Genomic DNA, 26,761 nt, shown 5'->3' on the forward strand with positions numbered 1-26,761 from the left:
TATGGTGAATGTTTGTCTTTTATACCAGCTCACTCCAGATGCATCCACTCTGAGAGAAACGCTTGCAGAGAAACTATACTGTCACGTCCTGACCTTAGTTCCTTTTTTATGTCTCTGTTTTAGTTTGGTCAGGGCGTGATTTGGGTTGGGCATTCAATGTTTTTGTTCTATGTTTTGTATTTCTGTTTTTGGCCTGGTATGGTTCCCAATCAGAGGCAGCTGTCAATCGTTGTCTCTGATTGAGAACCATACTTAGGCAGCCTGTTTTCCCACTATGGGTTGTGGGTAGATGTTTTCTGTGTTTCACTATACAGAACTGTTTCGATGTTCATTGTTTCACTTTAGTTATTTGGTTATTCAGTGTTCTGTTATATTTCATTAAAATGGACACTTACCACGCTGCGTTTTGGTCCGATCTTTCATACTCCTCATCAGATGAAGAAGATCGTTACAATAATGATGACAACCCTTCACTAAAACTGACTTAGAGTATCACAGAATACAACCACATAATTAGCCGTATGTGGTTCGGTCTGTGTCTACACCCTTGGGGAAAAAAAGGGTTCTTCGCCTGTCCCATAGGAGAACACTTTTTGGTTCCAGATAGAACTCTTTTTGGGTTCCATGTAGAACCCTCTGGATATATTTTTTTTTACATGGAAACCAAAAGGGGTTTTTCTACCTGGAACCAAAAAGGGTTTTTTCTACCTGGAACCAAAAAGGGTTTTTTCTACCTGGAACCAAAAAGGGTTTTTTCTACCTGGAACCAAAAAGGGTTTTTTCTACCTGGAACCAAAAAGGGTTTTTTCTACCTGGAACCAAAAAGGGTTTTTTCTACCTGGAACCAAAAAGGGTTTTTTCTACCTGGAACCAAAAAGGGTTCTTCAAAGGGTTCTCCTATGGGGACTGCCGAATAAGTGTATTTTTCTTCTTTTCTTTTAGGGGGGGGGGTGGGGGGGGGGGATCAGCTTAATATTGTGGATAGATTGTTGCTTCCATCAATGTAATTGGCTGCATCATTTCCAATCCCCCATATCTTTTTTTGGTAAATATATATATATATACATACTTACATACACGTACATACCCATATATATATATATATATATATATATATATATATATATACATGCATGCATAAACATTCATATATATAAATACATACACACACACACATATATATACATACTTTGTTTAGAATATACCTTTATTATTCCCTGCAAACCCTACCACCCTTCCCTCAATTGGAGTAAACTAATAAACAATAACACTTAGGCTTCTACCTTCAGTTTATACACATTATACACATTTTACAGACACAATCTATTGTACAATAGTTATATTTAGTTTGTTTTTAGTCCTTCCTCTATTTCTGATGTCCATCCAGTTTGATTTCTATTTGTAACTGTGCTATTTCACAACATTTCTGAACCGTTTTAGGTTTTAGATAGCTCTTTTTTTAGGCACACTATGGTTTTGCCTCTGAGCAGAGGTAATATACTGGACACACTCTATGGGTCACTAACAGAATTAGTACAACAGAATATCTCATCAGAGTGTCTACAAAGAGATCATCTTAACTAGCCTAAACAGGAAAGTCCCTGTATTTTACCCACAGAGAAGGGCAGTCCTGACAGCTGTGTGCACTATGCAGACATGTGTTCCAGCTCAGATCTAACATGCCTGGTTCCACATAACTTTGATCTACATTCAAGAGCATGAGTTTATTCAGGACGGACGGAGGATGCAAGGTTACAAAGCGTTTATATAGAAATATGCTGTGTGGATTACCCTTTGGAGAAAAGGTAATGGTGTCACCTCATTTCTATCTGGAATGTTCTGAGCATTTCATCCTTCTGAGCACAGCCCATGAATGGCTGATTCGTTAAATCAGGTTTAGAGCTAAGCTGGAATGAAATCCTGCAAATCCAGCAAACCCAATGAAGTGGAAACAGCCACTCCAGCTGTGACCGTGACCATACTGTAGACTGCAGTGTATAGTATAAACTGTCCTCACCCAACAGGGTTAGTTTCAGCGGGAGGATATAAACAGCATTAAGTTATATTTTCATAGTCCTCCCTCCCTCGGCGCCTCCCGGGGTGTATTATATTCTGTGTGCTTCATTCAAGGCCCTGCAGTCTGAAGGCTGGCTGAGAAAGAGCTGGACATGGAGATTAAAAGTTTCTCTCCCTGACAGATACACACACAAAGGCATTCTCATGTGCAAACACTGGTATTCACACACTGCCATTTGAGGTAAAAGTCAGCAAGCACTAAGTTAACTGTTCTTTCTTTTGACATTTGTCCAAATTCTCAAGTTGGGGCTCTTTTTTTTTACTAAAGGAGGGAGCAGGACATTGTTGTAGTCATTCTCAGCCTTACTGGCCACAAGCAGAAGTGTCATATAATCTTTACACGGACTAAGGTCAGTGAGTGACTAACCTATAGAGCACGGTTACAATTTGAGAAGGTTCTGTCACACACATTTCCGGATGGATATGGTCATTTATCGTGTAGTAATGAAGCCCCACCTCGCAGCCCATGCAACCCCAAACTGTTCACACCCCTCTTGTTGGCGGAGTGAAAATTGTGGGGTTTTAAAGCTAATTTCCTGCAATTATAAAACATTTTACAGGGCAGGAATATTTGTGTTGCTGTTTTAAAGATCCTTTCCTACAATTCTACACATTTTTGCTTGTCTTATGTGTGTTTATATGATATGGGGTCGAAACCAGACGGTTCCAAGCATCTTAAGAGTCAGGAGCTTTTCCTGATCACATGATCTGACATGGAAAAATGCTGGGCCCTAGTTGTAGCCTACAACATAGCATAGTATAGCATAGTCACACAGAAACAGACAATCTTCATACTCTGCTCCTGTTTGGAGCACTTTGTAACAACTTTATTGCAAAAATACAAGTTCCATCTGCTAGCACAGCATTTACAAACTAAGTCCAAAATGGAAATCTGTCAACCCTTCCTTTATATTACCAAGAAAACACACCCTCTTAACATTTAAGTTCGAAGGATATCATTATCTGTACACAAATTTACACTGTTCAGCTGTCGCAGTATCTGTTTATTAGCATGTTAAATAAAAGAAAATGGACACCTGTCACCTGCTCTTCTACTGACAATCCACGAGGGGGCAGTGTTGCATAATGTACACAAACTAAGGATTATTAATTCCTTTTCATCAAAATGACTCACTAAAGTGGCACTCTTTGGTTAAGTGTTTAACATCTGCAACAATCCAATTACATTTCTGTTTCAGAGACTGTTTTCCCCAAAGAAGGACAACACCACTCGCACCCGGTGAATTGCACTGCAGTTGAGCATCCTAAATTCTTTATTTAACAGATGATTTTAGCAATTGTTTTATCTTAAGACACTCAACTTTCTTCACTAAGCTCCATTCTCTTCATATTCCCTCGGTCATATCTACAGTGTAGAAAAATACCTGTACAAATATTCCAAAACAAAAAATCAGCAATATTGTAGAAAGCAAAAAAAACATAATTTAGTAATTTCCTCCATTTCAGATTGTAGATAACGTAAGTGTATTTTGTAAGGCGGCTGCTCGCTTTTCCTCCCAAGCCAAAAAAGTGACTTAACTGTAATTGGGGCTCTAATGATCCATAAGTTTACATCATCAGATCTAAAAAATCTGCCTCAAAAACGAGACACATTTGTATTTTGTTGTATTCCAGAGCTTCTGTATAAATCAGCGTCTTAGTAATATTTGGGTTGAGATTTCAATTAGGAAGTAATTAGCCCTCCCCGGTGTTGGCGCATCACGAAGACAAAACATGTAAATGGATCTAACGTTCAAGATTCAACAAGTACGATTTGCTGAAAGCCATTGAATTGACACAGCGTGTTCTCTGTAAAGTACACTGTCACTACATTCTCTCTACGAGTCTGAACCTCTCTACTTCCTTAGCCCTCCAGATCACCATCCTCTAAATATCCCAAGTCTTTAAAATACAAAAATAGGTTAATAACATTGAGCACCTCCCGTAACAAATGGGAGAAATGTCAATATAAATAAAACAGCAACAGATAAAACTATCTCAACACTTCTGAAGTGAACTAAACTTGTTTTTAACGCAGTTAGGTAAATTCACTGCACTAAGAAAATCTCATTATTACTTTATAACGTACTCTAAGCCGAGTGATTCCGTCAGTCGTAGATCTGCTGAACAACCGTGCATAGCTGCAGGGCTGTGGAAAGCCTTGAGAGAAAAGTCTAGGGTCCTTAGCCCTCTCTAACTGAGAGACACACACCCGTTCTACAAGAGGGCTCTAATCACCAGACAGTGCTAGCTAGTTGATTCAATGCAAAGTACAGCAGGTCTATGGCAGAGTATATACAGGTTAGGCTGAAAGATTAGTTTGACAATCTAAACACTACTTACCCAGAGCACCCTAAAAATGACAAATACAGTAGTACAGTAAGTAAATCAATCTGAACGCTCAGAGGGTCTGTTTTAGTGTCAGTACACAATGAGGAGAGGAGAGAAGGTGTTGTCTCTTCCTATCCAGACAGGGAAGGGTTGGTGTAGGGAAGCAGCCTTATGATGCATCCACTTCACTGTCTAATACCTGTTAAAGAATCATTCATGACGGACAACAACAACAAACTCCCCACCCCGTTAACTCAACGTCCGTCTTCAGTCTTTGTCTGCAACAGGCTTCCTCAAAGCATGGGTTTTAGGTTTTAACCCCTAAACCTCCAGCTGTGTTGGTGCTGATGTGTCATTGGGGGAATGAGGGGTGTCCTAAACTCCAAGAAGCACAATGCCTCTCGCCATCCACCTCAGTGGACACTCAGTGCAAGCAAGGCTTTCACAACCCCACTTCTACCCAGCCTGGACTCACTTTCCAATGTTGTTGGCATCGCTCTGCATCACACCATCTTTAAACAACCTTAGATGAGGCTAAACATAAACTCTATAGAAATAGACCAGGTTAAGGACCAGATAGTGGTTGGCCTGTCTATTTAAAGAGGTTTGGGGTGGGGTTATACTTTAGACAGTAATTGATGGGAAGCGAAAGGGCCCCAATCTGCTAGAACAACGTTCCCCAAGATTGCTGTTAGTCTCCCTAACACTCAGGACTAGAGTCCGACTTCTACAGCCCAACAGGGAACAGAGACAGAAAGGAGACAGAGAGAGCAAGAGGGGGTGTGTGTTGGGAGTGAACTGGGTCTGTTTGTAGGGTGACGGTAAGCTGGATCAGCTGGCAGGCCGGAAGCGGGCCATATAGGCCCCACAAGACTGGCAGTAGTGGCGGGAGGGCTCGGTGGGCAGCTGTTGGCACAGGGAACAAAGTGGGGCACTACCGGGGCAATGGGATGAGGCCCTCATTCGAGGTTGGTCAGGCTTCTGGGTGTGCTGATGGAGGGGGTGGGGGTCCCGCATGGGCATGGACGGTGGTACCATCCTGTAGTCGGGAGTCCTCCAGTCAACATCCGGAGGTACGTCCAGGCGGAGGGGTTGGGTGGAAGTCTCGTTGGACAGCTGGTGGTAGGCCGGGTGGTGTTGGGGAGGTAGGCGGGTGGGTAGGAATGCGTTGATCCTGCTGGGTTGAGGAGGCTGCCTGTAGCCGTTTATGGTGCCTCTAGGGGGGGCAGAACGGCGGGGGTGGGAGAGGGTGGCGTAACCCGTGTCTGGGTGGCTGTAGTACCCAGGGCCAGGGCCGGGGCTGGGTCCTTCCCTGGACTGGGGGAGAGAGGAGGACCCGGATGGAGGTGCCCTGCGAGGTGCCCGTGGTAGTGTGCCGTAGCTCAGTGCAACACTGTGGTAGTTTTCACGGGAGAAAGCTTCACCCCCGTCAAACACAGCCAGAAACTGGTCTCCCTTCTGGTGATCTCCTGTGGGGGCAGATCATTGTTAGAACACAGCCGAGAACTAGCTATTCCAGTACAGGCACAGTGGGAAACACACTGTACAATCAAAGAGTTCTGTGAATTTGTTCCTGTCAAATTTTCATTCCAAAAGAGTCGTTTTGAGATATTTCTATTCAGATTTTTTTTCTGTTGAATAAAGTTATGTGAAAATGCATATTTTATAATCTAGACATACTCCATATATTAGAGAACACTATAGGTAGTATAATGACACCAAGATGCTGTCTGTATCACGTACGATTAACAGATCATTATGTCTCACAGGAGACATGTATAGGTCTAAAATGGGACTACAATGGCCACCTTCATCATGATTTTCTCAAAGATGGTTTGTGATACACATGTAAAGAGTATGTCAAACATCCTTCCACCCAATGAAGTTTCAATGTGAGAATTGACTGAACAATCTGGGATACCCAGGAAGAGATTCTGCTCCCGCTGGCGTTGAATCTAAACCATGCAGTGTGACCAGACATACAGACAAAACAAAAGGAATAACCGACAGGGAGAGTGTGATGTGATCCACTTCTGATAGGGCCAGGATGGTGCTGTGGTTTGATGACTGGAGGTGGAGGGGGCTGACGGTTACCTGAGCGTCCCAGATAGGGCCCCGAGGAGGGGGGCCGCGCTGCCTGCTGAGGGGGGTGCTGGGACAGTGCTGGGGGGCTGTAGTGGTGGTTGTTGTGGACGTATTGGTGTTGGGGTTCGGGTGGAGAGAGGTGGGTGGAGGAGGGAGGGAGGTGCAGGGAGGACGTGCTAGAGTGACGTGCGGTGACTCGGGGGTCCGCATGCTTTGGCATCCTGGTAACTGGGGGCTCCTTTTTTTTATTATTAAAGAAAAAAGAACGAGGTTCAGTTTGAGAGAGAGAGAGAGAGAGACACACAGAGAGACAGAGACAGAGACAGAGAGAGAGAGACAGAGACACAGAGACACAGAGAGAGAGAGAGAGAGAGAGAGAGAGAGAGAGAGAGAGAGAGAGAGAGAGGGGTCCACCACAAGGTGAGAATACCCAGCAGTTGAGAGGCAGAAAGGAGAGGAGAGGGAGGATGAGAGGAAGACAGATGAGTTAAAAAAACAGGTTGACAAGGGACGGCTGACCCACAAATGAAAACAAAACGAAAACAAGACGGTCAGGATTTCAATGGCAACACAAACCTCACCATCTATTCATATAATGCAACAGTACCATATATAGCGCTGGTCTTTGTTTTTCAACCAAAGAATGTAAGCTGAACACAAGGTTAAAAGCTTAATGGATTACCTGAATGATTTATGAATAATTTATAGATTCCGCCTCTGGCATTTTGCAGAGTGAAGATCACACCACTAGAGGCTACAGCGCGGCAGTTACATTATGTGAACACCAGATGGAGGTATGACAGTATGAAACAATCATATCCACTGGGAGGGAGGTGTGATGATGATAAGGTACACTGATGGTACATGATGATGTAATGATGTGCTCGCCAAAGCTAACTCAGGCAGCTCTGAGTGGGAGTGACAGCTGTGGCATTCCCCATTCCCCAAACTGAGGTTTGCGTGTAAGGCTCTGTGCTTGTGTGTATAACGTATGTACAGTGTGTACGCTTGTGAGTGTGTGTGTTTGTGTGTGACGTATGCACAGTGTGTATGTATGTGTGTGTGCGAGTGCGTGCGTGCGTGCGTGCGTGCGTGCGTGAGTGTGTGTGTGTGTGTGTGTGTGTGTGTGTGTGTGTGTGTGTGTTAGGGCTGAGCGCATAGTGTTTTGTTCAAGTCATTATGTTTTTGTTTTTTATTTAGGTTAAAACACTTTTATTATTTTTTTTTACATTATATGTATTATGAAAATATGACCATGAAATTGTTTATGGAGATTTGCATTTGAAATTCCAAAGCCAAACATTTAAAAGATTCCATTGTCTCTAACAAAGAATAAAACAATTAAAAAGAGCCCCATGATGGCAGTGACTTCCCATTACTGCTTACCACTTACTAAGAACATTACTTAAATCAAATATATCAGTTGTGATTAGATTCGACGGTTGTCTGGCTATCAGGTAGTAGCAGCCAGACAGCCAGACAACGTTATCTTTGTGCTCCCCAACGAGTCATACTATTTAGCTAGTTGGCTCGAAAAGGATAGCCGTGATCATTGGGTTGCCACAGCTGCCCATGCTGAAGAGATGTCTGACAAAATCACTCTTATAGTAGGTTTCAAGACTGCTCCAACTATCAATGGGGGAGAGCTACCTCGAGTCACAAACAGTGTCTTTCCCTCTCGTCACTGTGTTGGTTACGTTCCTCTCTGTCTGGGGCCGGGAAGACGAGGTGCAATGGATTCTGGTCATTGTAGTTAATTACCTCGTTTTCTGCACTGAACTAGGTTGAATATTTGCCTATTGAATCTTCAACTCCCTACGGCGTCCCACAGTTTGTTCTTTATTTGATGTCTCTCGTGCTTGATATGATTTCTCTCCAGAGAAACGGCGCATTCAGCTCACAAAAAAGAAACTACATTTGATTTATTTACATTACATTTGAGTCATTTAGCAGACACTCTTATCCAGAGTGACTTCAAGTAATTGAACCACCCTCTGTCAGTTGTTTAATTTGAAAAAAAGAAGACATTTCAGTTAATCGCTTAGCACTAGTGTGTGTGTGTGTGTGTGTGTGTGTGTGTGTGTGTGTGTGTGTGTGTGTGTGTGTGTGTGAGACTCACAAAGCTGCGGGAGGGGGCGAGGTGTTCAGGTCGTCCCCCTATGACTGTGCCACTCAGACTGCGGGCGATGCGACGGAGGTTCTCAGCACTGTAGTTCTCGTCATCTGCGAGTGATCGCTCACATGACCCAGGCTATAGGGAAACAACAGACACATCGTATCAAACGCCCTCTTGCACACACAAACACATGCCTGTACAGACACAGGGGCTGACACAAACACATGCCTGTACAGACACAGGGGCTGACACAAACACATGCCTGTACAGACACAGGGGCTGACACAAACACATGCCTGTACAGACACAGGGGCTGACACAAACACATGCCTGTACAGACACAGGGGCTGACACAAACACATGCCTGTACAGACACAGGGGCTGACACAAACACATGCCTGTACAGACACAGGGGCTGACACAAACACATGCCTGTACAGACACAGGGGCTGACACAAACACATGCCTGTACAGACACAGGGGCTGACACAAACACATGCCTGTACAGACACAGGGGCTGACACAAACACATGCCTGTACAGACACAGGGGCTGACACAAACACATGCCTGTACAGACACAGGGGCTGACACAAACACATGCCTGTACAGACACAGGGGCTGACACAAACACATGCCTGTACAGACACAGGGGCTGACACAAACACATGCCTGTACAGACACAGGGGCTGACACAAACACATGCCTGTACAGACACAGGGGCTGACACAAACACATGCCAGTCCAGCCACACACACGTCACTCAGATACAACCTTCGCACATCTGCACCAAATCACTACACGCGGCCTCAACACACATCGATACACACAGCTTTGAACATGCATCACCCCTCACAGCCCTGAATCTCACAACCAGCCAACACACACACACACACACATATATACAATGCCTTCGGAAAGTATTCAGACCCCTTGACCTTTTCCATATTTTGTTACCTTACAGCCGTATTCTAAAATGGACTAAAAAAATTCTAATCCTCAGCAATCTACACACACAAACTTTTTCAAAATAAAAAACAGAAATACATGATTTAGATAAGTACTCAGACCCTTTCCTATGAGACTCAAAGTTGAGCTCAGGTGCATCCTGTTTCCATTGATCATCCTTGAGATGTTTCTACAACTTGATTGGAGTCCACCTGTGGTAAATTCAATTGATTGGACATGATTTGGAAAGGCACACACCTGTCTATATAAGGTCCCACAGTTGACAGTGCATGTCAGAACAAAAACCAAGCCATGAGATCGAAGGAATGGTCCGTAGAGCTCCGAGACACGATTGTGTCGAGGCACAGATCTAGGGAGGGGTACGGAAAAACATCTGCAGCATTCTTCAATAGAAGTTTGGAACCACCAAGACACTTCCTAGAGCTGGCCGCCCTGCCAAACTGAGCAATCGGGTGAGAAGGGCCATGGTCAGAGAGGTGACATATAACCCTATTGTCACTCTGACAGAGCTCTAGAGTTCCTCTGTGGAGGTGGGAGAACCTTCCAGAAGGACAACCATCTCTGCAGCACTCCACCAATCGTGCGGAAGCCACTCCTCAATAAAATACACATGACAGCCCACTTGGAGTTTGCCAAAAGGCACCTAAAGACTCTCACACCATGAGAAACAAGATGCTCTGGTCTGATGAAACCAAGATTGAACTCTTTGGCCTGAATGCCAAACGTCACGTCTGGAGGAAACCTGGCACCATCCCTACCCTGAAGCATGGTGGTGGCAGCATCATGCTGTGGGGATGTTTTTCAGCGGCAGGGACTGGGAGACTAGTCAGGATAGAGGGAAAGATGAACGGAGCAAAGTACAAAGAGATCCTTGATGAAAATCTTCTCCAGAGCGCTCAGGACCTCAGTCTGGGGTGAAGGTTCACCTTCCAACAGGATAGCGCAGGAGTGGCTTTGGGACAAGTCTCTGAATGTCCTTGAGTGGCCCAGCCAAAGCCCGGACTTGAACCTGAATCTATCATCTCTGGAGACCTAAAAATAGCTGTGCAGCATCGTTCCCCATCCAACAGAGTTTGAGAGGATCTGCAGAGAAGAATGAGAGAAACTCCCAAAATACAGGTGTGCCAAGCTTGTAGCGTCATACCGAAAAAGAATCAAGGCTGTAATCGCTGCCAAAGGTGCTTCAACAAAGTACTGAGTGAAGGGTCTGAATTCTTATGTAAATTTATTTTTTCCATTTTTTTTATTTTTATAAATTAACAAAAAATCCTAAAAACCTGTTTTTGCTTTGTCATTTCAGGGTATTGTGTGTAGATTGATGAGGGGAAAAAAAGATTTAATACATTTTAGAATAAGGCTGTAATGTAACAAAATGTGGAAAAGTCAATGGGTCTGAATACTTTCAGAAGGCACCGTATGCACACAAACGTACACGTACACACAGCACGTGGATGCCGACCTTGGAGTGTTGTGTAGGGCTGCTGGTGTAGCCTGGCGTTCTGTAGGCATGTCTCTCTAACTCGGCTGTGGGAGTCTTGGAGCGGCCAGGTGCAGCCAGCCCAGACAATAGCTTCCTAGCCGCTGCAGATACAACACAGAGACACAGTATTAGGGGTGGACAGCTCTCCCCCACTTACTCTTTCTCAATCATTGTTTCTCAGTCCTCCCCAAGTGGTCACTGCTCAGTGAATATCCTTACGTTGCTTGTTCATAGTGGGCTGGGGGCTGACTCCGCGTGGGGCCCGGGGCAAGCTGGGGGCCTGTAGGCTCGCCTGGTACAGAGAGTCTAACTCTGACAGCTCCTTGCAGGGCGACCCCACCACAGGGTCAGGCTGGGAGTTGTAGAAGCGGGTCACGTTCTCTGCCCAGTGATCCACTGGCATGGCGGCACCTGACCTGTAGTCCCCAGACGCTGGGGAAGGGGTCCGCCCTGGTCGGCTGGGGGCGGGTGGAGGGTAGTGGGAGTCTGTGGGAGGGGTGTAGAAAGGGGAGTCGACAGCATCCGGCCGGCCCAGGCTCAAGCCGGACCAGTTCCGGGTGGGAGGGGGAGGAGGACCGAGCCTGGAGGTGTTGGAGGAGGTAGGGTTCTGATGGGCAGGAGGGGGCTGAGAGGGACCCAGGGAAGGCCGTCTGGGGTAGGCATTCTCCATGTTGGCGTGGCTGACTGGAGAGGGTGTCCTGGGGTGGGGATGTGGGGTGGGCAGAGTCTGGGCTGCGGGGTTACTGTTCCAGTGTGGGGATGCAGCTGGCTTGTAGTTGGGCAGAGCTGGGGGCTGGTCATGGCCTCCCTCAGTATGGCTCTCGTCCCAGCCGTCCACGCACAGGGCAGGCAGGGACATGGCAGCGTGCTTGTGGAGAGGTCTCACATGAGGGAGCACACCTGACATATCCAGTCCTTCCCAGCGCCCCCTGGCCTCCGCCACGTACCCCCCTGTGGTTGACCCTGTGTGAGGGCTTGGGGGCATAGAGACAGGGGGGTGGCTCGAGGGCTCAGGGAGTGAGTTTGTACTGGAGGGGAGGGGCTTAACGTGGAGAGGAGAAGGCATGCTCCTAGTGGCTTCCAGGACTGCTTGCGGTTGGTCCTTTTGGGCATCCATCAACAGTATTTTGATTGGGACAGACTGTTCACTAGGAAGGAGGAGGAAAGAGGCTCATGTTATGGACTGGTTGGTGAATCACGGCCAGGCATCTCTCATATGTCTGAGCCCTGAAACAGAGGAGGGGTTTGTGTTGTAGGTCTAAAATATGTGTGTGTGTGTGTGTGTGTGTGTGGACTGTGTGTGCGGGTATGTGAGTTTACTGTGCGTGTGAACGTGTGTCATGTTCCTGTAACAGATCTTTATGGGCTTTGGTACAGGCTAGCCCAGGGGACGGCTGGGTTGGCTCAGAACCGGACCCCTGGGAAAAGCACTCGTGTCTGTGGATCCCCTTGGCTCCTGGCCTCACAGCAACCCCCACAAGACTAAACACACACACAACCCTCCCTCCACAAAACACAGCAGCGTTAGCTGCATTGTCACTGAATACGATGTGGCATTAGCAAATATTAGTACATCTTCAAACACAAGGGTCAGATTGTGTGTTAGGAAAAAAACATGTTGGATTAATGGGTAGATGAAGGATAACATCAGCAAACTGATAAAACTCCAAATATATAAGCCTACTTTGAATAACCTAGGTTCAATGAAATGAAACAGCATTTCTCGCTTTGTATGCAAAATCAATGGTATTTTTCCTATACTACCTGCAAGGCATTTTGCATGTTAAAGAATAAACCAGGACTGTGTGATCCCTTGTTCCACTCCTTCCAGAGCCACATGAGGAACTCAGCCAGGAGTGTGGGCTGAACAGGGCAGGTGAGCTGGGGGACGGGAGTCACAGGACACAGACAGGAGACAGTGCTGGTACCTGGGGGGCTCCTGGGGACAGGGACAGGGCTGATCCTGCTCCTCTGTCTGCTCCTGATCCTGTTGCTGAGGTCTGTCTTCCTGCTGCTGCTGTTGCATGCGCTGCTGCAGGCCCCGCGCTCTCCTCATGCACTTTTGCAGCCGGGCCTCAGCCACTGTCCTGCTATGGGTGTTAGCACCGCCCTCATGCATGGGAAGCCTGAGTTTAGCTACAGGGCGAAAAAAAAAGGGAAGGAAAGCAGAAAAGAAAAAAGAAAAATGCAGAAAATAAAGAGCTGAGTTATGGAGATGCATGCAAAAACACTTGGCACAAAACTAAATCATAGGATTAGACTTGAAATAATGGGGGTGGGGTTTGGGAGGGGAGGGGAGGGTTTGGGGGTCGAGGAAAACACAGACGGGCACCACGCTTGGTTCATTAAAATGGACACAAGCTAGGGAAATTAATATCCACAGTGACACTTAAAAGATTCTGTTCATATGGCACAATGGTTAAATCATATTGAATAATGTTAAATTAATCAAAGTGAATTATGCTAAGCCCAAAAACTTAAATTGATGATTTTAAGTTGAGCCCTTCCCTAGGCGCAATATCTAAGAAGGCTGAGAAGAAACTAAAGGCTGTTCCTTGGTATTTTAACTCATACTGTATCGTGGCAGCTGAATTGAGAAATAGAGAAGCAATTTTTCTTGGTTAGCTGGCCAAATATCTTTAGTTCAGACGGTTTACTGGGGTGCCTAACAGGGGAAACTGTGTGTGTGTGTGTGTGTGTGTGTGTGAGAGTTGGGTGTTTGTGAGCATTCCTCTGTGGACGAGTATAATACACACATTCAATGTCCAAGACGCTCACGACAGAGACAGTGATACTGTGAAAGTCACATCAATACACAGACATACTAGGAAATGAGGACAAACAGACAAGAGACACACACCATACTAACAGACTCACTGGCATGTTGACATAACAGACCGAGGACACATTGTCCTAACTGAGCCTTTGGGAGACTTGGTTGTCATAGCGCTGGGTTCCCCCACCCCCTTCCACCCCCTGACCCGTCCCTCTCCGCACCGCCAGTCAGGCAGGCTAGTAACCACGGTGATGGGTAAACACGCCGACGACTCGCCTCGTTTCATTATCATCAGACAGAGACGGTTGGTAGACAGAGGGCTGCCAACCTTTTCAGCCTTCTCAAACGTGTGTTTAGACAGACCAAATTGTCCCTTCCCCTTGTCGTTCCTCATTCAAGGCTGCTCCTCATGTTTATGGGCTTTTGTTTTAGGTTTAGGCCTCTTATTGTAAGTGTGACTAGACAGAAAGCACAAATGTCATAATATTTGGATAGAACAAGAGCTACAGTTGAGGGCACTAGAAAGTTAGGGTTTTGTAATAAACTATCGCTAGGAGACGATAGAACACCACACTGCACAAGCGTTGTGGCAATTATTCTTCCAATACAGTGGCACAAGTTAGCCTTTCAGGTATGGCCTACTCATTTGACTGGTTCAAACCAAGTGACTCTGTGGCCTGGAAGTAGATAGTTGTCCAACACCAAGGTCAAAATTACCCTTCTTGTAGCATTCACATTATTAAAAATGTATAAATATGATTTTTTAAAAAACAAAAAACATTTTAGTCACTTAGTAGACGCTCTTATACACAGTGACTTACAATTAGGGCATCTTAAGGTAACTGGGTGAGACAACCACATCACAGTCGTAGCAAGTACATTTTCCCTCAATCAAGTAGGTACCATGACCAGCATCATGCTAGCAGTTAGCATGGCTGTCTTATGCACAACAGTGGTGAGGACTACAAGTGAAACCAACAGAGGCACACACAGACAGACACAGGGACACAGACAGGTCGGTGGTGGTACAGTGTTATAGCGGGGCGACTGGGCCGGCAGCAGGCACAGGGAGGCAGTTTCAGGCTACTTACACATAGCTTCGTTAACCACAGACAGAGCGGCAGACACATCGCCAGCCTGCTCCAGACGCAGAGACTGGTCTAGCAGCACCTCAGCGTCCGGAACACACCGCTCAAAGCTGTCCCCTTTGCCTAAGGAACACGCACACCAAAAGCAAAGCTCTTTAAAACAAAAAAGGCACACTGTGGGGTTGAGTTAACTCAAGACTTATGTTTCACTTCAGAATCGTAGCTGTTTAGCGCCACTTACCTAAATCACTGAATAGTGCTACAAACCTCACTAGCTCATCCATTTTCTCTCCACTACACTCGCAGCAAACAATCAAACATGTTTCTAACCCTCTGAATGAGGAAACGTCCTATTGTGTGTGTGGTGGAAATATGCTATTTTCTGTTGGAAAATAGAAGTCCCATTAGACAGCCCACGCAGGGTGCTTTAGACAGAGAGCACTTAGACAACTGCTATATAAACACACACACACACACACGCACACACACACACACACACACACGGTGGGGCAGGGCTGCCTCCCACAGGACAACTAATACAAGTCATTGTTCTCTAGGTTGGGTCTGGGGCTGTGTCTGGGGCCTTACCCTGGTTCTGAAGCTCGTCTAGGTCCATGAACTTGCTGGGTCTGGGGTTGAACCCCAAGGCGGCCTCCTTCTCCTTCTCCTTCCTCCTCTGTAACTCCTGCTCCCTCGCTCGCCTGGCCACCTCCTCCTGCAGCTCGTCCAGCTCGCTGCGGCCCTCTTCCGCTGTGTCACACATGCACGCACACAAACACGTTGATATCGCAGATTTCTATAATGTTCCCTGTTCTATATCAAGGAAGAAAAGGTGGGGGGAGTGACAGTGTGTACACTTCATCACACTTTGAGCACACAGAGACACAGATATGAATGAACAGAAACCAGCTGCTCAGGGGTCACATGCTATGAAACCATTCCATTATGTGCAGCACACGGGTGAGACAATAGTGTGTAAACATGATATGGTGAAACATGCAGACATTCACATTAGACATGGTGTGATGTATATACACACCCCCTAAAACAGACCCAAATCCCACGTAAAAATACACTTTCCCACACACATTGTGGGAAACACAATCACACACACGGACTCAGACCTACCCAGGCTTACGTGGCTGTTGCCCCTGCATGAAGCCTTGACATCCTGCAGTAGAGCGTTGCTGCTCTTAGACTTGGGCACGGTGCGCCATGATGGACCTGAGCCGGGACTGGAGGGCTTCTTCAGACCGGTGTCCCTGAGAGACACGCAGGGAGACAGACGGAGAGGTCATACGCAGTTCACCATGTCCACGTGTGACTCTACCTTTTTCGGATACGTGAGTTACGGTCATCTGGGATCTTTCATAGTGGTCATAAAGGGTATGAATACAGTTGACTGTACCTGTGTGCATTAGCAGCATTGGGTCCCTCGCTGAGAGGCATGTCCAGGCTGACAGGACTGTTACTGTTCCTCTCGCTGCTCTCATAGCCGCTCTCCATCCTCTGTATGAGCCTGGGGGGCTGCTGCTCTATCTTATGGCCCCTGGGGGTCGGCAGGGTCCAAGAGGAGGCCATATTACCAAAGGGCCCCTGTCCTTTTCCAGTGACTGACCCTGTGGAGCCCTCGGCCGGGGCCCCACTGTCTTCAGGCAAGGTGGCCCCTAGGGGACTATACCCGGCCTGTCTGCGTTTCTCCCTGCTGAAGATGCTGTCTATATTGAGGACCTCTCTTCGGGGCCTCCAGGCCGGTCTGTAGCGTCCCCCGGAGGAGCTGGACTTGGACTCACTGCTGGTGCTGTCGGCCTCCCAGTCTCTGGACTTGGTGGCGGCCCCCGGCTCAACCCCTAGACCCCCAAGGGCCCCGGAGCCCGAGGAGGAGGCGGAGAGGGGCCGGCTGTGGATAATGTTGCTCATGGTCTCCTTGAAGTCCCTCAGTCGGCTGGAGGAGGAGGACTTGGTTGCGGTGCGTGGCGCCTGCTGCTCTTTCAGAGTCTCACCTGGAAACCAGGGAGAGAACAGGAGTGAGATTGAAGGAAGGGAGACAGAGCGAGAGCGGGAGACAAAGACGTTAGTGGTATGATGTCATGTGTTGATGGGGGAGAGGTGGGAAAAATAAGAAAATAATGGGCTGAAAGTGCAACGACAGAACAAAATAAAATGGTAAGGACACACATATTACGGTAAACTACACGATACCCTACTGCTGTACCTGATTCTGATCTTCTGGTTAAATTTGGAAAACCACAATACTTTGAACTACTGAGGCACTGATTCTGATGAAGTCTAAGTTGCTAGATAGAGTATATAGTCTCCTGAGCCATCATGCCCTTATTTCATAGGTCACTTGTCCCCTGGCTCTGCTGTGTGGTTGGTCCCTAGTCTCCTGGTTCTGCCGTGTGATTGGTTCCTGCATACCCTCGCTGTGGTAACCTGCCGACGTGGCCTCGTCAGTCTTAAAGCCCCGGCTCCTCTCCTCAAGTCGGCGAGGACGACTAGAGCTCCGCCTCCTGTCACTGGCCCCGCCCTTTCTGTCCACTGTCCCACCTTTCCTCAGAGAGTGGCACTGCACTGGTCCACTGTCCGCCACTTGGCCTTAGCAACAATGAGAAGCGGGGGGGGACATTTTGAATGACCGTTTATGTGGTTAGGACATGCGAGACATGATGACACATGATCAATGATTAACATGATTGGGTAATGGCTGTGGCTTTAATCCTCTATACAGTACATACAAAATTGTCTCAGTATGTTGGGGTGAGTATTACATACATAATCCTAAGTAGTTGCATGTGTGCAAGGTAAAAGCATGAATAAATATATAGCCTAGTCTGTGTATATGCGTGGGAGTATACTGTATGTGTGTGTGTGTGTGTGTGTGTGTGTGTGCATGTGTGTGTGTGCATGTGTGTGTCCGTATGAGTGTGTATGCATGTGTGTGCATCTATTCCATATATATGTTTGTGTGTATGTATATAATAGGGCTGACCCCAATTAGTCGACTGGTCAATAGGCTGATGGTCGACCGAGATTTTGTTTAGTCGAGCATTCAGCAAATATATGAATTTTTTATGGCACACGAGAAACCTGTCTGATTCGCGCCTATCTCAGTGAACTCATCCATTGCGGAGGCAGAGACGAATCCATTGCGGAGGACGCGGGGATGGAACAGTCCAAGAAGAAGGGGAGTGTGGCTTAAATGCACAAAGCACGTCTCTCTCCAGAATGTGCTCTCTCCCGCCAATTTGACAACATTCATTGTTTCATAACTTCATTGTGTGAAATGTTTGCCTTGATTCTTAATGTCTATCAATTCCCCATTACATTTATCACCAGTATTACATTTACCGTTAATTCAATGTTTGTTTGGTTATGGTAATTTCTGTTAATGTATTCAATATATTATTATTACAGTCTTTATATACACAACCTATGCTACATTTGTGACAAACAGGTTTTGGTGTATTTCATTCCAGTTTTGTCAATTTAGTCATTGTTGCTACTGTCAATGTTGAGTAAGGACGTGCACGTGATTACACATAGAAGTAGACCTAGGCTACCTGGGCTGCGCGCAAATGTAGGCTTATAAATGTGCCCATTTGGGGATCTGATAGTATTTCTGATAGCTGTAACTCATCACCACTAATGAGCTATGGAGCTTCTCAAAGTAATGTTTTCTTCACCTCAAACAATTGAACTGAATTCCTCCTCCTCCTACCTGTGGTCTCCAGGCTGCTGTGTGAGGCTGCATCATTGTCCGGGTTACAGATGACGGTTCCCTGGGAGTCGGAGGAGAAGTGGCTGGCCATGGACTCATGGTGGGAGTGGGAGTACTTGTAGGAGTAGCTGTCTGTTGACGAGTCGGTGCGAGTGTCACTTGAGATGGACGGCTCCCGGCCTGATGATGACACATGATGAGCAAAACACGTCAGCATGACAACGGAACAGACACAGACAACCTGCAGAGATAATGGGATGACACAAGCCGCAGTACCAGATGGGCGTGGTTTGCACTTTAGGGACTATTCCATTAGTTCCATTTGAAAGAAAACGGATACTAGTTGAACCCATGCGTAGTATGTAACAGCCATCCTGTGTGTGTAGCGGTGATCTCGTGTGACGCGAGGCGTCTCGTACCCGAGTCCTCGCTGTCGTAGTAAGCCTTGTTGAAGTGGTGCAGGTCCAGGCGGGAGGGCAAGTCCTGCACTGACACGGGCGTCCCCCGGGGGTCAGCGTAGAGCAGTAGCAGGGGTTGATAGTGGCCCTTGATGCAACGCGACACCACGTCCTTCCACTTGGGCCCGATCTACCAGGAAGAGAGGAAAGCGCTGTCACAACTTTCCAGGGAACTCAAAATAAAGGTGTTTAGATATGAGTATTCAGCCCATCCCTGATGTGAATCTCAAACTGTTGGGACAGAGAAACATCCAGAAAATTACACACAGAGTAATGCAAGTGAGCTCACATAAGAATGTTAGTCAAATAAAACATTTACAGTACAATATTTACTGGATAACATGAACTGACTGTAAGCGCCAGAGGGGCAAGAACCAAGAGTCACGAAGTTGTTATCAAGCAACGTCTTTCCCTCCATTTTCCAACCCTGTCTTACCTCAACCTGGTTTTCCCAACGCAAGAGTGTGTTTGAAAGTCTAAATGTGTGTGTGTGTGTGTGTCTACAGTGGTGGCCGCTGTGCTCTGGCTCTCTATTGGCCACACCCTCCTGTCCAGCTGGCCAGATAAACAATGGAGGGATATCCACTGTTTCAGGCCACTTTTGTTCAAACCCTCACTGGCTCACATGCCGGCTTTAAAGACACACAGAGGCAGACAGGGAGAGAGAGACAGGGAGAGGGAGAGAGACAGAGAGAGAGAGAGAGAGAGAGACATAAAGAGAGAGAGAGAGAGACAGAAAGAAAGAAAGAGAGAGAGAGAGAGAGAGAGAGAGAGAGAATGAGAGAGCGCTACTTTGTGTCCAACTGTCCAGGAGTGAACAAACAGCACAGCCAGTATGAGACTAAAGCAACGATAAGATAAGAGAGAAGAGAAGTGAGAGGGGAGAGAAAGGAGGGGGAAAGAGTGGAGAAGATAGAGGAGGGGGAAAGAGTGGAGAAGATAGAGGAGGGGGAAAGAGTGGAGAAGATAGAGGAGGGGGAAAGAGTGGAGAAGATAGAGGAGGGGGAAAGAGTGGAGAAGATAGAGGAGGGGGAAAGAGTGGAGAAGATAGAGGAGGGGGAAAGAGTGGAGAAGATAAAGGAGGGGGAAAAGGGAAGAAGGGATGTCAGAAAGGAGATGAGAGACCCTGACCATTGGGGGGGGGGCTGAGAGAGATACACCACAGCTGGCCAGGCGTGTGGAACTAACTAACTAACGCCTCTGCTCGTTGCTCACACACCAAGTCACACTGGGAGATGGGACCTGACCTGGAACTGCAGGAGAAGCCAATCAGAAATCACACCCATGACTGCTCACAACACTGCTGAAGTGTGAACCGCCAATCAGAGTTCATCCAGTTGACCTCATGTGACAGGCTTTGGGGTCCTCAGAAACTCTGCAGACCTCTCTTTGTCCATGATAAAGACTGTGGCAGGTTACATGTTTCTTTGCATGAATAACTGTACATACATGTTGATTGTTGTTTATATTGTAATTTTCGTATGGTGTGAATATTCACCGTAGGATAATAAAGTTGACTAAGGGCAATTCCATGGTAATGGAATTACGCTGAGATTTTTCACTTTAAAATCTATACTAAACAAAAGGCATTGATTTCAAAGTTTAACAAACCGTGGAGAACTATAAATAAGGACTACTTTCAACAATTTCCACTGAACATTTGACAAAAACCCATTTACAGGAAGAACTGTGCAGATACAAAGTATGGTAACAGAATAAAACTGAGGGAGATTTTACAGCAATTCTGTTACCAAACTTTGCATCCGCACAGTTTTACTGGTAAATGTTTGTTTTTTTAAATGTGTAAATTGTTCAAAGCAGTCTCAGCGTAACTCCGTTACCGTGGAATTTCCCTTAAACTAAACTACCTCTATGACAACCATCCCTCCTTTGGCTGTCATGACAACACAGGCTATGTCACATATATACAAATGGAGTAAAAACACCCCCAGCTTCTTAGTGATTCAATGTAAACTAATGGCGCTGTGGGTGGTGAAATGAGCAACAAACACAGAGAGAACGAGAGAGAGAGAGAGAGAGAGAGAGGGCTTAGAATAGGGCCGATGGACCAGGCGACTGTTTTGCAATGAAAGAAAACAGGTATTTCGCTGTTAAAACATGAATATCCTCTCCATCTTGACACAGCAACGTGAAAGAGAGAGACAGTGACATTAACATATAAGATGGAGGACTCATATCTGAGAGGATTCCTGGAAAGAACACTTGTATAGCTCATGTTTATGTCACAGTAACATCACTCAAATGAGGAGCACAGCACAGCCAAACATAGCTTGTAAGATGTTTAAATACAAACATACCAGGAGAATACAACACAGAACTACAACTACACAGTAAACATATTTTTTAAATACAACACAGAACTACAACTACACAGTAAACATCTTTTTTTAAATACATTCACACAGAGTAAAGATGGGCTTTTGACATTTTTTGACTGTTTGAGTACTCAAAATACATTTTTAGAAGACAAGGGCTGAACTGGAATGAGAAAAGTTGCCAGTGTGAAGTGATGCACACCTTGAATCTGGAACAGTCATTTTCAAAAAGGGATCATTTGAAACAGGGCTCAATTTGGGGAGTGGAAAGAAGGTTACAAACCTAAACCGTCTTCTTTTCGATATGCATACGTTTGATTTAGTTTATTCTGCCTGTTCTTTGGAATTGTCTAAATAGATCAAGAAATCCACATTGAACACGGTATGGTGATGAATTACAGCCATGACATCTATTTGGTGACTTAGACCTGTGCTTAATGATTCTGAGGAACATTTATTTATTTTATTTAACCTTTATTTAACTAGGCAAGCCAGTTAAGAATAATGACGGCCTACCCCGGCCAAACACTAACCCGGACGACGCTGGGCCAATTGTGCGCCGCACTATGGGACTCCCAATCACGGCCGGCTGTGATACCGCCTGGAGTCAAACCAGGGTCTCTAGTGATGCCTCTAGCACTGAGATGCAGTGCCTTAGACCGCTGCGCCACTTGGGAGCCCAAAAATATGCCCTTTGTCTTTATCAAACTAATGTTTTTGCAAATTTCAGTGTGGAACCTGTCTATGTTTAGTGGGGCTAACCAACTCTAAATGGCAGTTCGCAAAGTAGCCTAAGCGGAAAATAGACAGGACACAAATTATTTAAAAACTGAAGCTCGTTGTCGGAACACATATTTTCCTACTTCAATCAACCAGTCCAATTTGAATTGAAGATAAAACTGTCATTATTTGGCAAGGAATGTAGTTTGTGTATCCTATCAGTTAGATACGTTTTTATAGGTATTTCTTTCTGTTGGCCTAACAGGAGCTTGTGTGCTCACTCAGCAGGCGTGAACGGGCAATTTTACTTCCCGTTCAGGCAGCCACAAAGCACATTCCACCAAATAGTTTTTACAGTATTTGAAAATGATTTGATCTCTGGTTAAAGATTGAGCTTTGACGTCCGTTCGAGTACTCGATTACTCATGCCAATGCCTAAAAGTTGCCCCTGACCACTGACACAGGGTCAGATATTTTGTCATCATAATGGTTATGGCTAGGGTTAAAGTAATCCTAGATCTGTGGATAAGGCCAACATCTGGAGCCATTCACCTGGGTCGATTTGGTATTTTATTTTATTTTTTACCTCTTTGACATGTGCGTCGTCAAAGTACATCCACTTGCGTATCTTGGTCTGGAAGAAGAAGGTGGAGTAGTGCTTGCCGTAGTAACACACCATGCCCACCAGGTAGAGCTCTGCCTGCTTGGCTTTGTCATCAGTCACTCTGTAGAAGAGCTGTGAGGCACAGAGGACAGGTTGATACACTCGTATTCAGCCCCATAAGGAAATTCAAAACACACTGTACTGCAATACTGTACATCAAAAACATATGTGGGTTAATGTCATTTTTCCTGGTCAAGTCACAAGGTCAGTAACAAATTAGGCCCTTACAGTAAATATAATGCATAATACATTTTGCCTGTCATACATTTACATCAACTGAGGCCCAGGGTATCCAAACAGACATCAGGAATGTTGGTATCAGATCACAACAACTCTCCAGAGGTTAGCTCGCTTTTACAGCCGGTAAACACCATGAAAGATTCAATAGAGATGGGAGAGGGTGCCTGACTTGTGTGTTTACCACTGAGTCAGAGTATAGAGACATCGGACTTCCTTTACCCACTCTGGTGTTAGAGGCTAGACACATTACAGCACATGCAAACCCAGAACAGCCTAACCCTGTAGCGTCTTGTAAAATAAACTGTGTGTGTGTGTGTGTGTGTGTGTGTGTGTGTGTGTGTGTGTGTGTGTGTGTGTGTGTGTGTGTGTGTGCCTTACATCCCCCAGGCGCAGGCAGGTGCCCAAGCTGTGGATGACGTCCTCTGCCAGATCTGAGTGGTCAGAGTCCCACACCAGACCTATGGTGATGATCTCTGGAGAGTTCATCAGCACCCGACGAATACGCAGCTTCTCCCCACAGTTACTCTGAGGCAGGGAGGGAGGGAGAAAGAGAGGAGGGAAGGAGGAGAGAGAGGGAAGAAGAGTCCGCGTGAAGAGGAGGTGGGAGAAGAAAGGTAGAGGGCAAGAGATGGAGTGGGAGAGGCAGACGGTAAATTGAGCGTAATAAATCACAAACATAAACACAAAATCCTCTTAACAAACAAAGAAATCCTAAAGCAAAGTCTACCATGACTCATTGCGTACTGAGTGGACAGAGATCGTTATCCATTTAGCTAGTTCAGCGTTGACAATGGTTCATTTCAAGGCAGCACTCACAGTGAACTGTGTCTGAAAAGGTCAGCTGGCTCTAGGCCAAGTCCTGACAATGACATCCCCCAATTCAAGTGTCACTTCTATGCCTGTCACAGAGAGCCAACCGTCCTTTACACTGGGTCCAGCAGCATGTGGAGTTCCTTAAGAGAGGGTTTACCACAGGATTCCTTTCATAGAGCTGATTCTGGCCAGAGCGGTGTGTGTGTGTGTGTGTGTGTGCGTTTGTATGCGTTTGCTTGCGTGGGAGAGGGACGCATGTCACCGCACGCACCTGCCATCTTGACCTCGTTTCCCAGAAGTGAGGCTGGAAGCAGGCAGGCGGAAGGCCCCCTGAAGGCAGCGACTGTGCACACGCCAAATTTGCCATAAACAGAGGAGACTTTCTCACAGCACACGAGAGCACTGGGGTTTCTCACACACACACCAGCGGTAGAAGCTTTAGAGTCAGCCAATACAGTTCTGAAAAATGTCTTTAATTGTACAACATTGTGGGAGCTCGTTAGATATATGTAGACTCTAGTGTTCACCTTACGGGACTTTAGAGGCTTTAATGTTAGATAAGACAAAGCTGGGAGGAAGTACCAGAATAATAGGAATAATGTTTGACTTTATGTGGTTGAAATGTTCAAAGCTAATACTTTGAGCTGCTCATGTTGAGCCCCCCCTGGTCCTTTCAGTTCACTGTCTAACCCAGAGATATTACAGTCGGAGCACTGAGGACTGTGTGCTTGGCTGACCTCCGAATGTTGTTTTACTGCCACTCTAGAAGCCATGGAGTTCCGCTGAACCAGTCGGCCCACACTCAATACAAGCCTCAGTTAGATTGTGTGTCTGAGCATGCATATGTGTGAGAGTACAGTTATTTTCATTGACTGAATAATCCCCCCCAAAAGGTGGCTACAAGAAATTAATAATTAGACCATTTTCACCACCATGAGCAATAATATGTGGTGAATATAAATGCAATATAGACTGAACAAAAATATAAAGGCAACATGCAGCAATTTCAAAGATTTGACTGAGTTACAGTTCATATAAGGAAATGAGTCAATTGAAATGAATTCATGAGGCCCTAATCTATGGATTTCACATGACTTGGAATATAGATATGCATCTGTTGGTCACAGATACCTAAAAAAAAGGTAGGAGTGTGGATCAGAAAACCAGACAGTATCTGGTTATTTGCCTCATGCAGCACGACACATCTTCTTCGCATAGAGTTCATCAGGTTGTTGATTGTGGCCTGTGGAATGTTGTCCCACTCCTCTTCAATGGCTGTGTGAAGTTGCTGGATATTGGCGGGAACTGGCATACGCTGTCGGACACGTCAATCCAGAGCATCCCAAACATGCTCAATGGGTGACATATCTGGTGAGTATGCAGGCCCTGGAAGAACTGGGACATTTTCAGCTTCCAGGAAATGTGTACAGATCTTTCCAACATTGGGCCGTCTATTATCATGCTGAAACATGAGGTGATGTGGCAGATGAATGGCCACAATGGACCACAGGGTCTCCTCACGTATCTCAATAAAATGCAATTGTGTTCATTGTCCATGGCTTGTGCCTGCCCATACCATAACCCCACCACCAACATAGGGCACTCTGTTCACAACATTGACATCAGAAAACCTCTCGCCCACATGAGGCCATACATGTGGTCTGCAGTTGTGAGGCTGGTTGGACATACTGCCAAATTCTCAAAAATTATGTTGGAGGCGGCTTAAGATAGAGAAATTACTATTACATTCTCTGGCAACAGCTCTGGTGGACATTCCTGCAGTCAGCATGCCAATTGCGCGCTCCCTCAAAACTTGAGGCATCTGTGGCATTGTGTTGTGTGTTAAAACTGCACATTTTAAAGTGGCCTTTTATAGTTCCCAGCACAAGGTGCACCTATGTAATCAGCTTCTTGATATGCCACACCAGTCAGGTGGATGGATTATCTTGGCAAAGGATAAATGCTCACTAACAGGGATGTGAGAAATAAGCTTTTATTTCAGCTCATGAAACATGGGACAAAAAATTCACATGTTTTGTGTTTATATATTTGTTCAGTGTAGAACGCTGTCACATTCATGTTTTTGCAAATTGCATGATATGCATGTCCATGTGAACTTGCGACTGTAACTACAACGACACTCTCTCACTGACACGTTTAGGTGGCTACTGACAGAATGCCTGTCCAGTTCATCCAATCAGCACATGTTGTGGGTTTGTCTTTTTTCTATGATTCAGGGAGTAAGAAAAGTGTGATTGGCTCGCAGAATGGGCTATTGTTATACCCAGGGCCAGTGGCCTGGTACCAGTCCGGAGCCCGGTGGCTGGGAAACCCTGGTCTATGGTATTGTAAAGTATAGTGTGCTAGTATAATCACGCCTAGGATGAACCTCATAGGTCACGATATCGCCTTTGCGAAACTCACCGGACAGTTGCGTAGGTCTCCCACAGTGCTAGCGTTGCGGAGCAACTCTCCAAACATGTCTGGTGTGGGCTTGTCTCTGCACTCCAACATCCTCACCGCCTGGTTACTGTAGCAGAAACACACAGAACACTGACACTCAGACATTGACAGTATGAGACGAGACTCACTCAGAGACATCTAGTCCTTGCAACACCGGGGTTGTGGGTGTGAGTCACGGGCCACATATACCGAGTGTGTTAAATGTAAGTCACTTTTCGATAAAAAACAAACACTTTTCAATAAAGACATCGTACTACAAGACAGACAATACAGCCACAGCCTTAACACGGGTGCTACTGTTCATGTGAGACAGCACTGCCCTTCACTGCAGGGCACTCATCTACAAGGTGACTCTTTGTCCCCTTCCCATTCTCTCCAGGTCTCTGGGGAGATCTCTCCACCTATAGAGGTGCACACCTCAAAGACG

At 46.1% G+C, this 26,761-nt stretch overlaps 1 protein-coding gene across 1 annotated transcript in view; it reads right to left on the reverse strand.

Annotated features, from left to right (window-relative positions):
• Positions 1 to 2,864: 2,864 nt before the first annotated feature.
• LOC139410666 (ubiquitin carboxyl-terminal hydrolase 54-like) overlaps positions 2,865 to 26,761 on the reverse strand; it is a 109,339-nt gene continuing 85,442 nt past the window's right edge. The window contains exons 8-22 of the mRNA XM_071156055.1: positions 26,296 to 26,401; positions 23,437 to 23,583; positions 22,741 to 22,890; positions 19,060 to 19,228; positions 18,641 to 18,820; positions 16,328 to 16,922; positions 16,048 to 16,181; positions 15,508 to 15,669; positions 14,923 to 15,042; positions 12,984 to 13,191; positions 11,275 to 12,203; positions 11,035 to 11,156; positions 8,612 to 8,743; positions 6,502 to 6,730; positions 2,865 to 5,876 (exon numbers count right to left, since the gene is read on the reverse strand). Of these exons, the coding sequence (XP_071012156.1) occupies positions 5,239 to 5,876; positions 6,502 to 6,730; positions 8,612 to 8,743; positions 11,035 to 11,156; positions 11,275 to 12,203; positions 12,984 to 13,191; positions 14,923 to 15,042; positions 15,508 to 15,669; positions 16,048 to 16,181; positions 16,328 to 16,922; positions 18,641 to 18,820; positions 19,060 to 19,228; positions 22,741 to 22,890; positions 23,437 to 23,583; positions 26,296 to 26,401 (4,021 nt within the window). The 3' untranslated portion in view covers positions 2,865 to 5,238. The remainder of the gene's footprint in view (positions 5,877 to 6,501; positions 6,731 to 8,611; positions 8,744 to 11,034; positions 11,157 to 11,274; positions 12,204 to 12,983; positions 13,192 to 14,922; positions 15,043 to 15,507; positions 15,670 to 16,047; positions 16,182 to 16,327; positions 16,923 to 18,640; positions 18,821 to 19,059; positions 19,229 to 22,740; positions 22,891 to 23,436; positions 23,584 to 26,295; positions 26,402 to 26,761) is intronic.

This window comes from Oncorhynchus clarkii, chromosome 1 (assembly GCF_045791955.1).
Source record: "Oncorhynchus clarkii lewisi isolate Uvic-CL-2024 chromosome 1, UVic_Ocla_1.0, whole genome shotgun sequence".
Classification (NCBI taxonomy): Eukaryota; Metazoa; Chordata; class Actinopteri; order Salmoniformes; family Salmonidae; genus Oncorhynchus; species Oncorhynchus clarkii.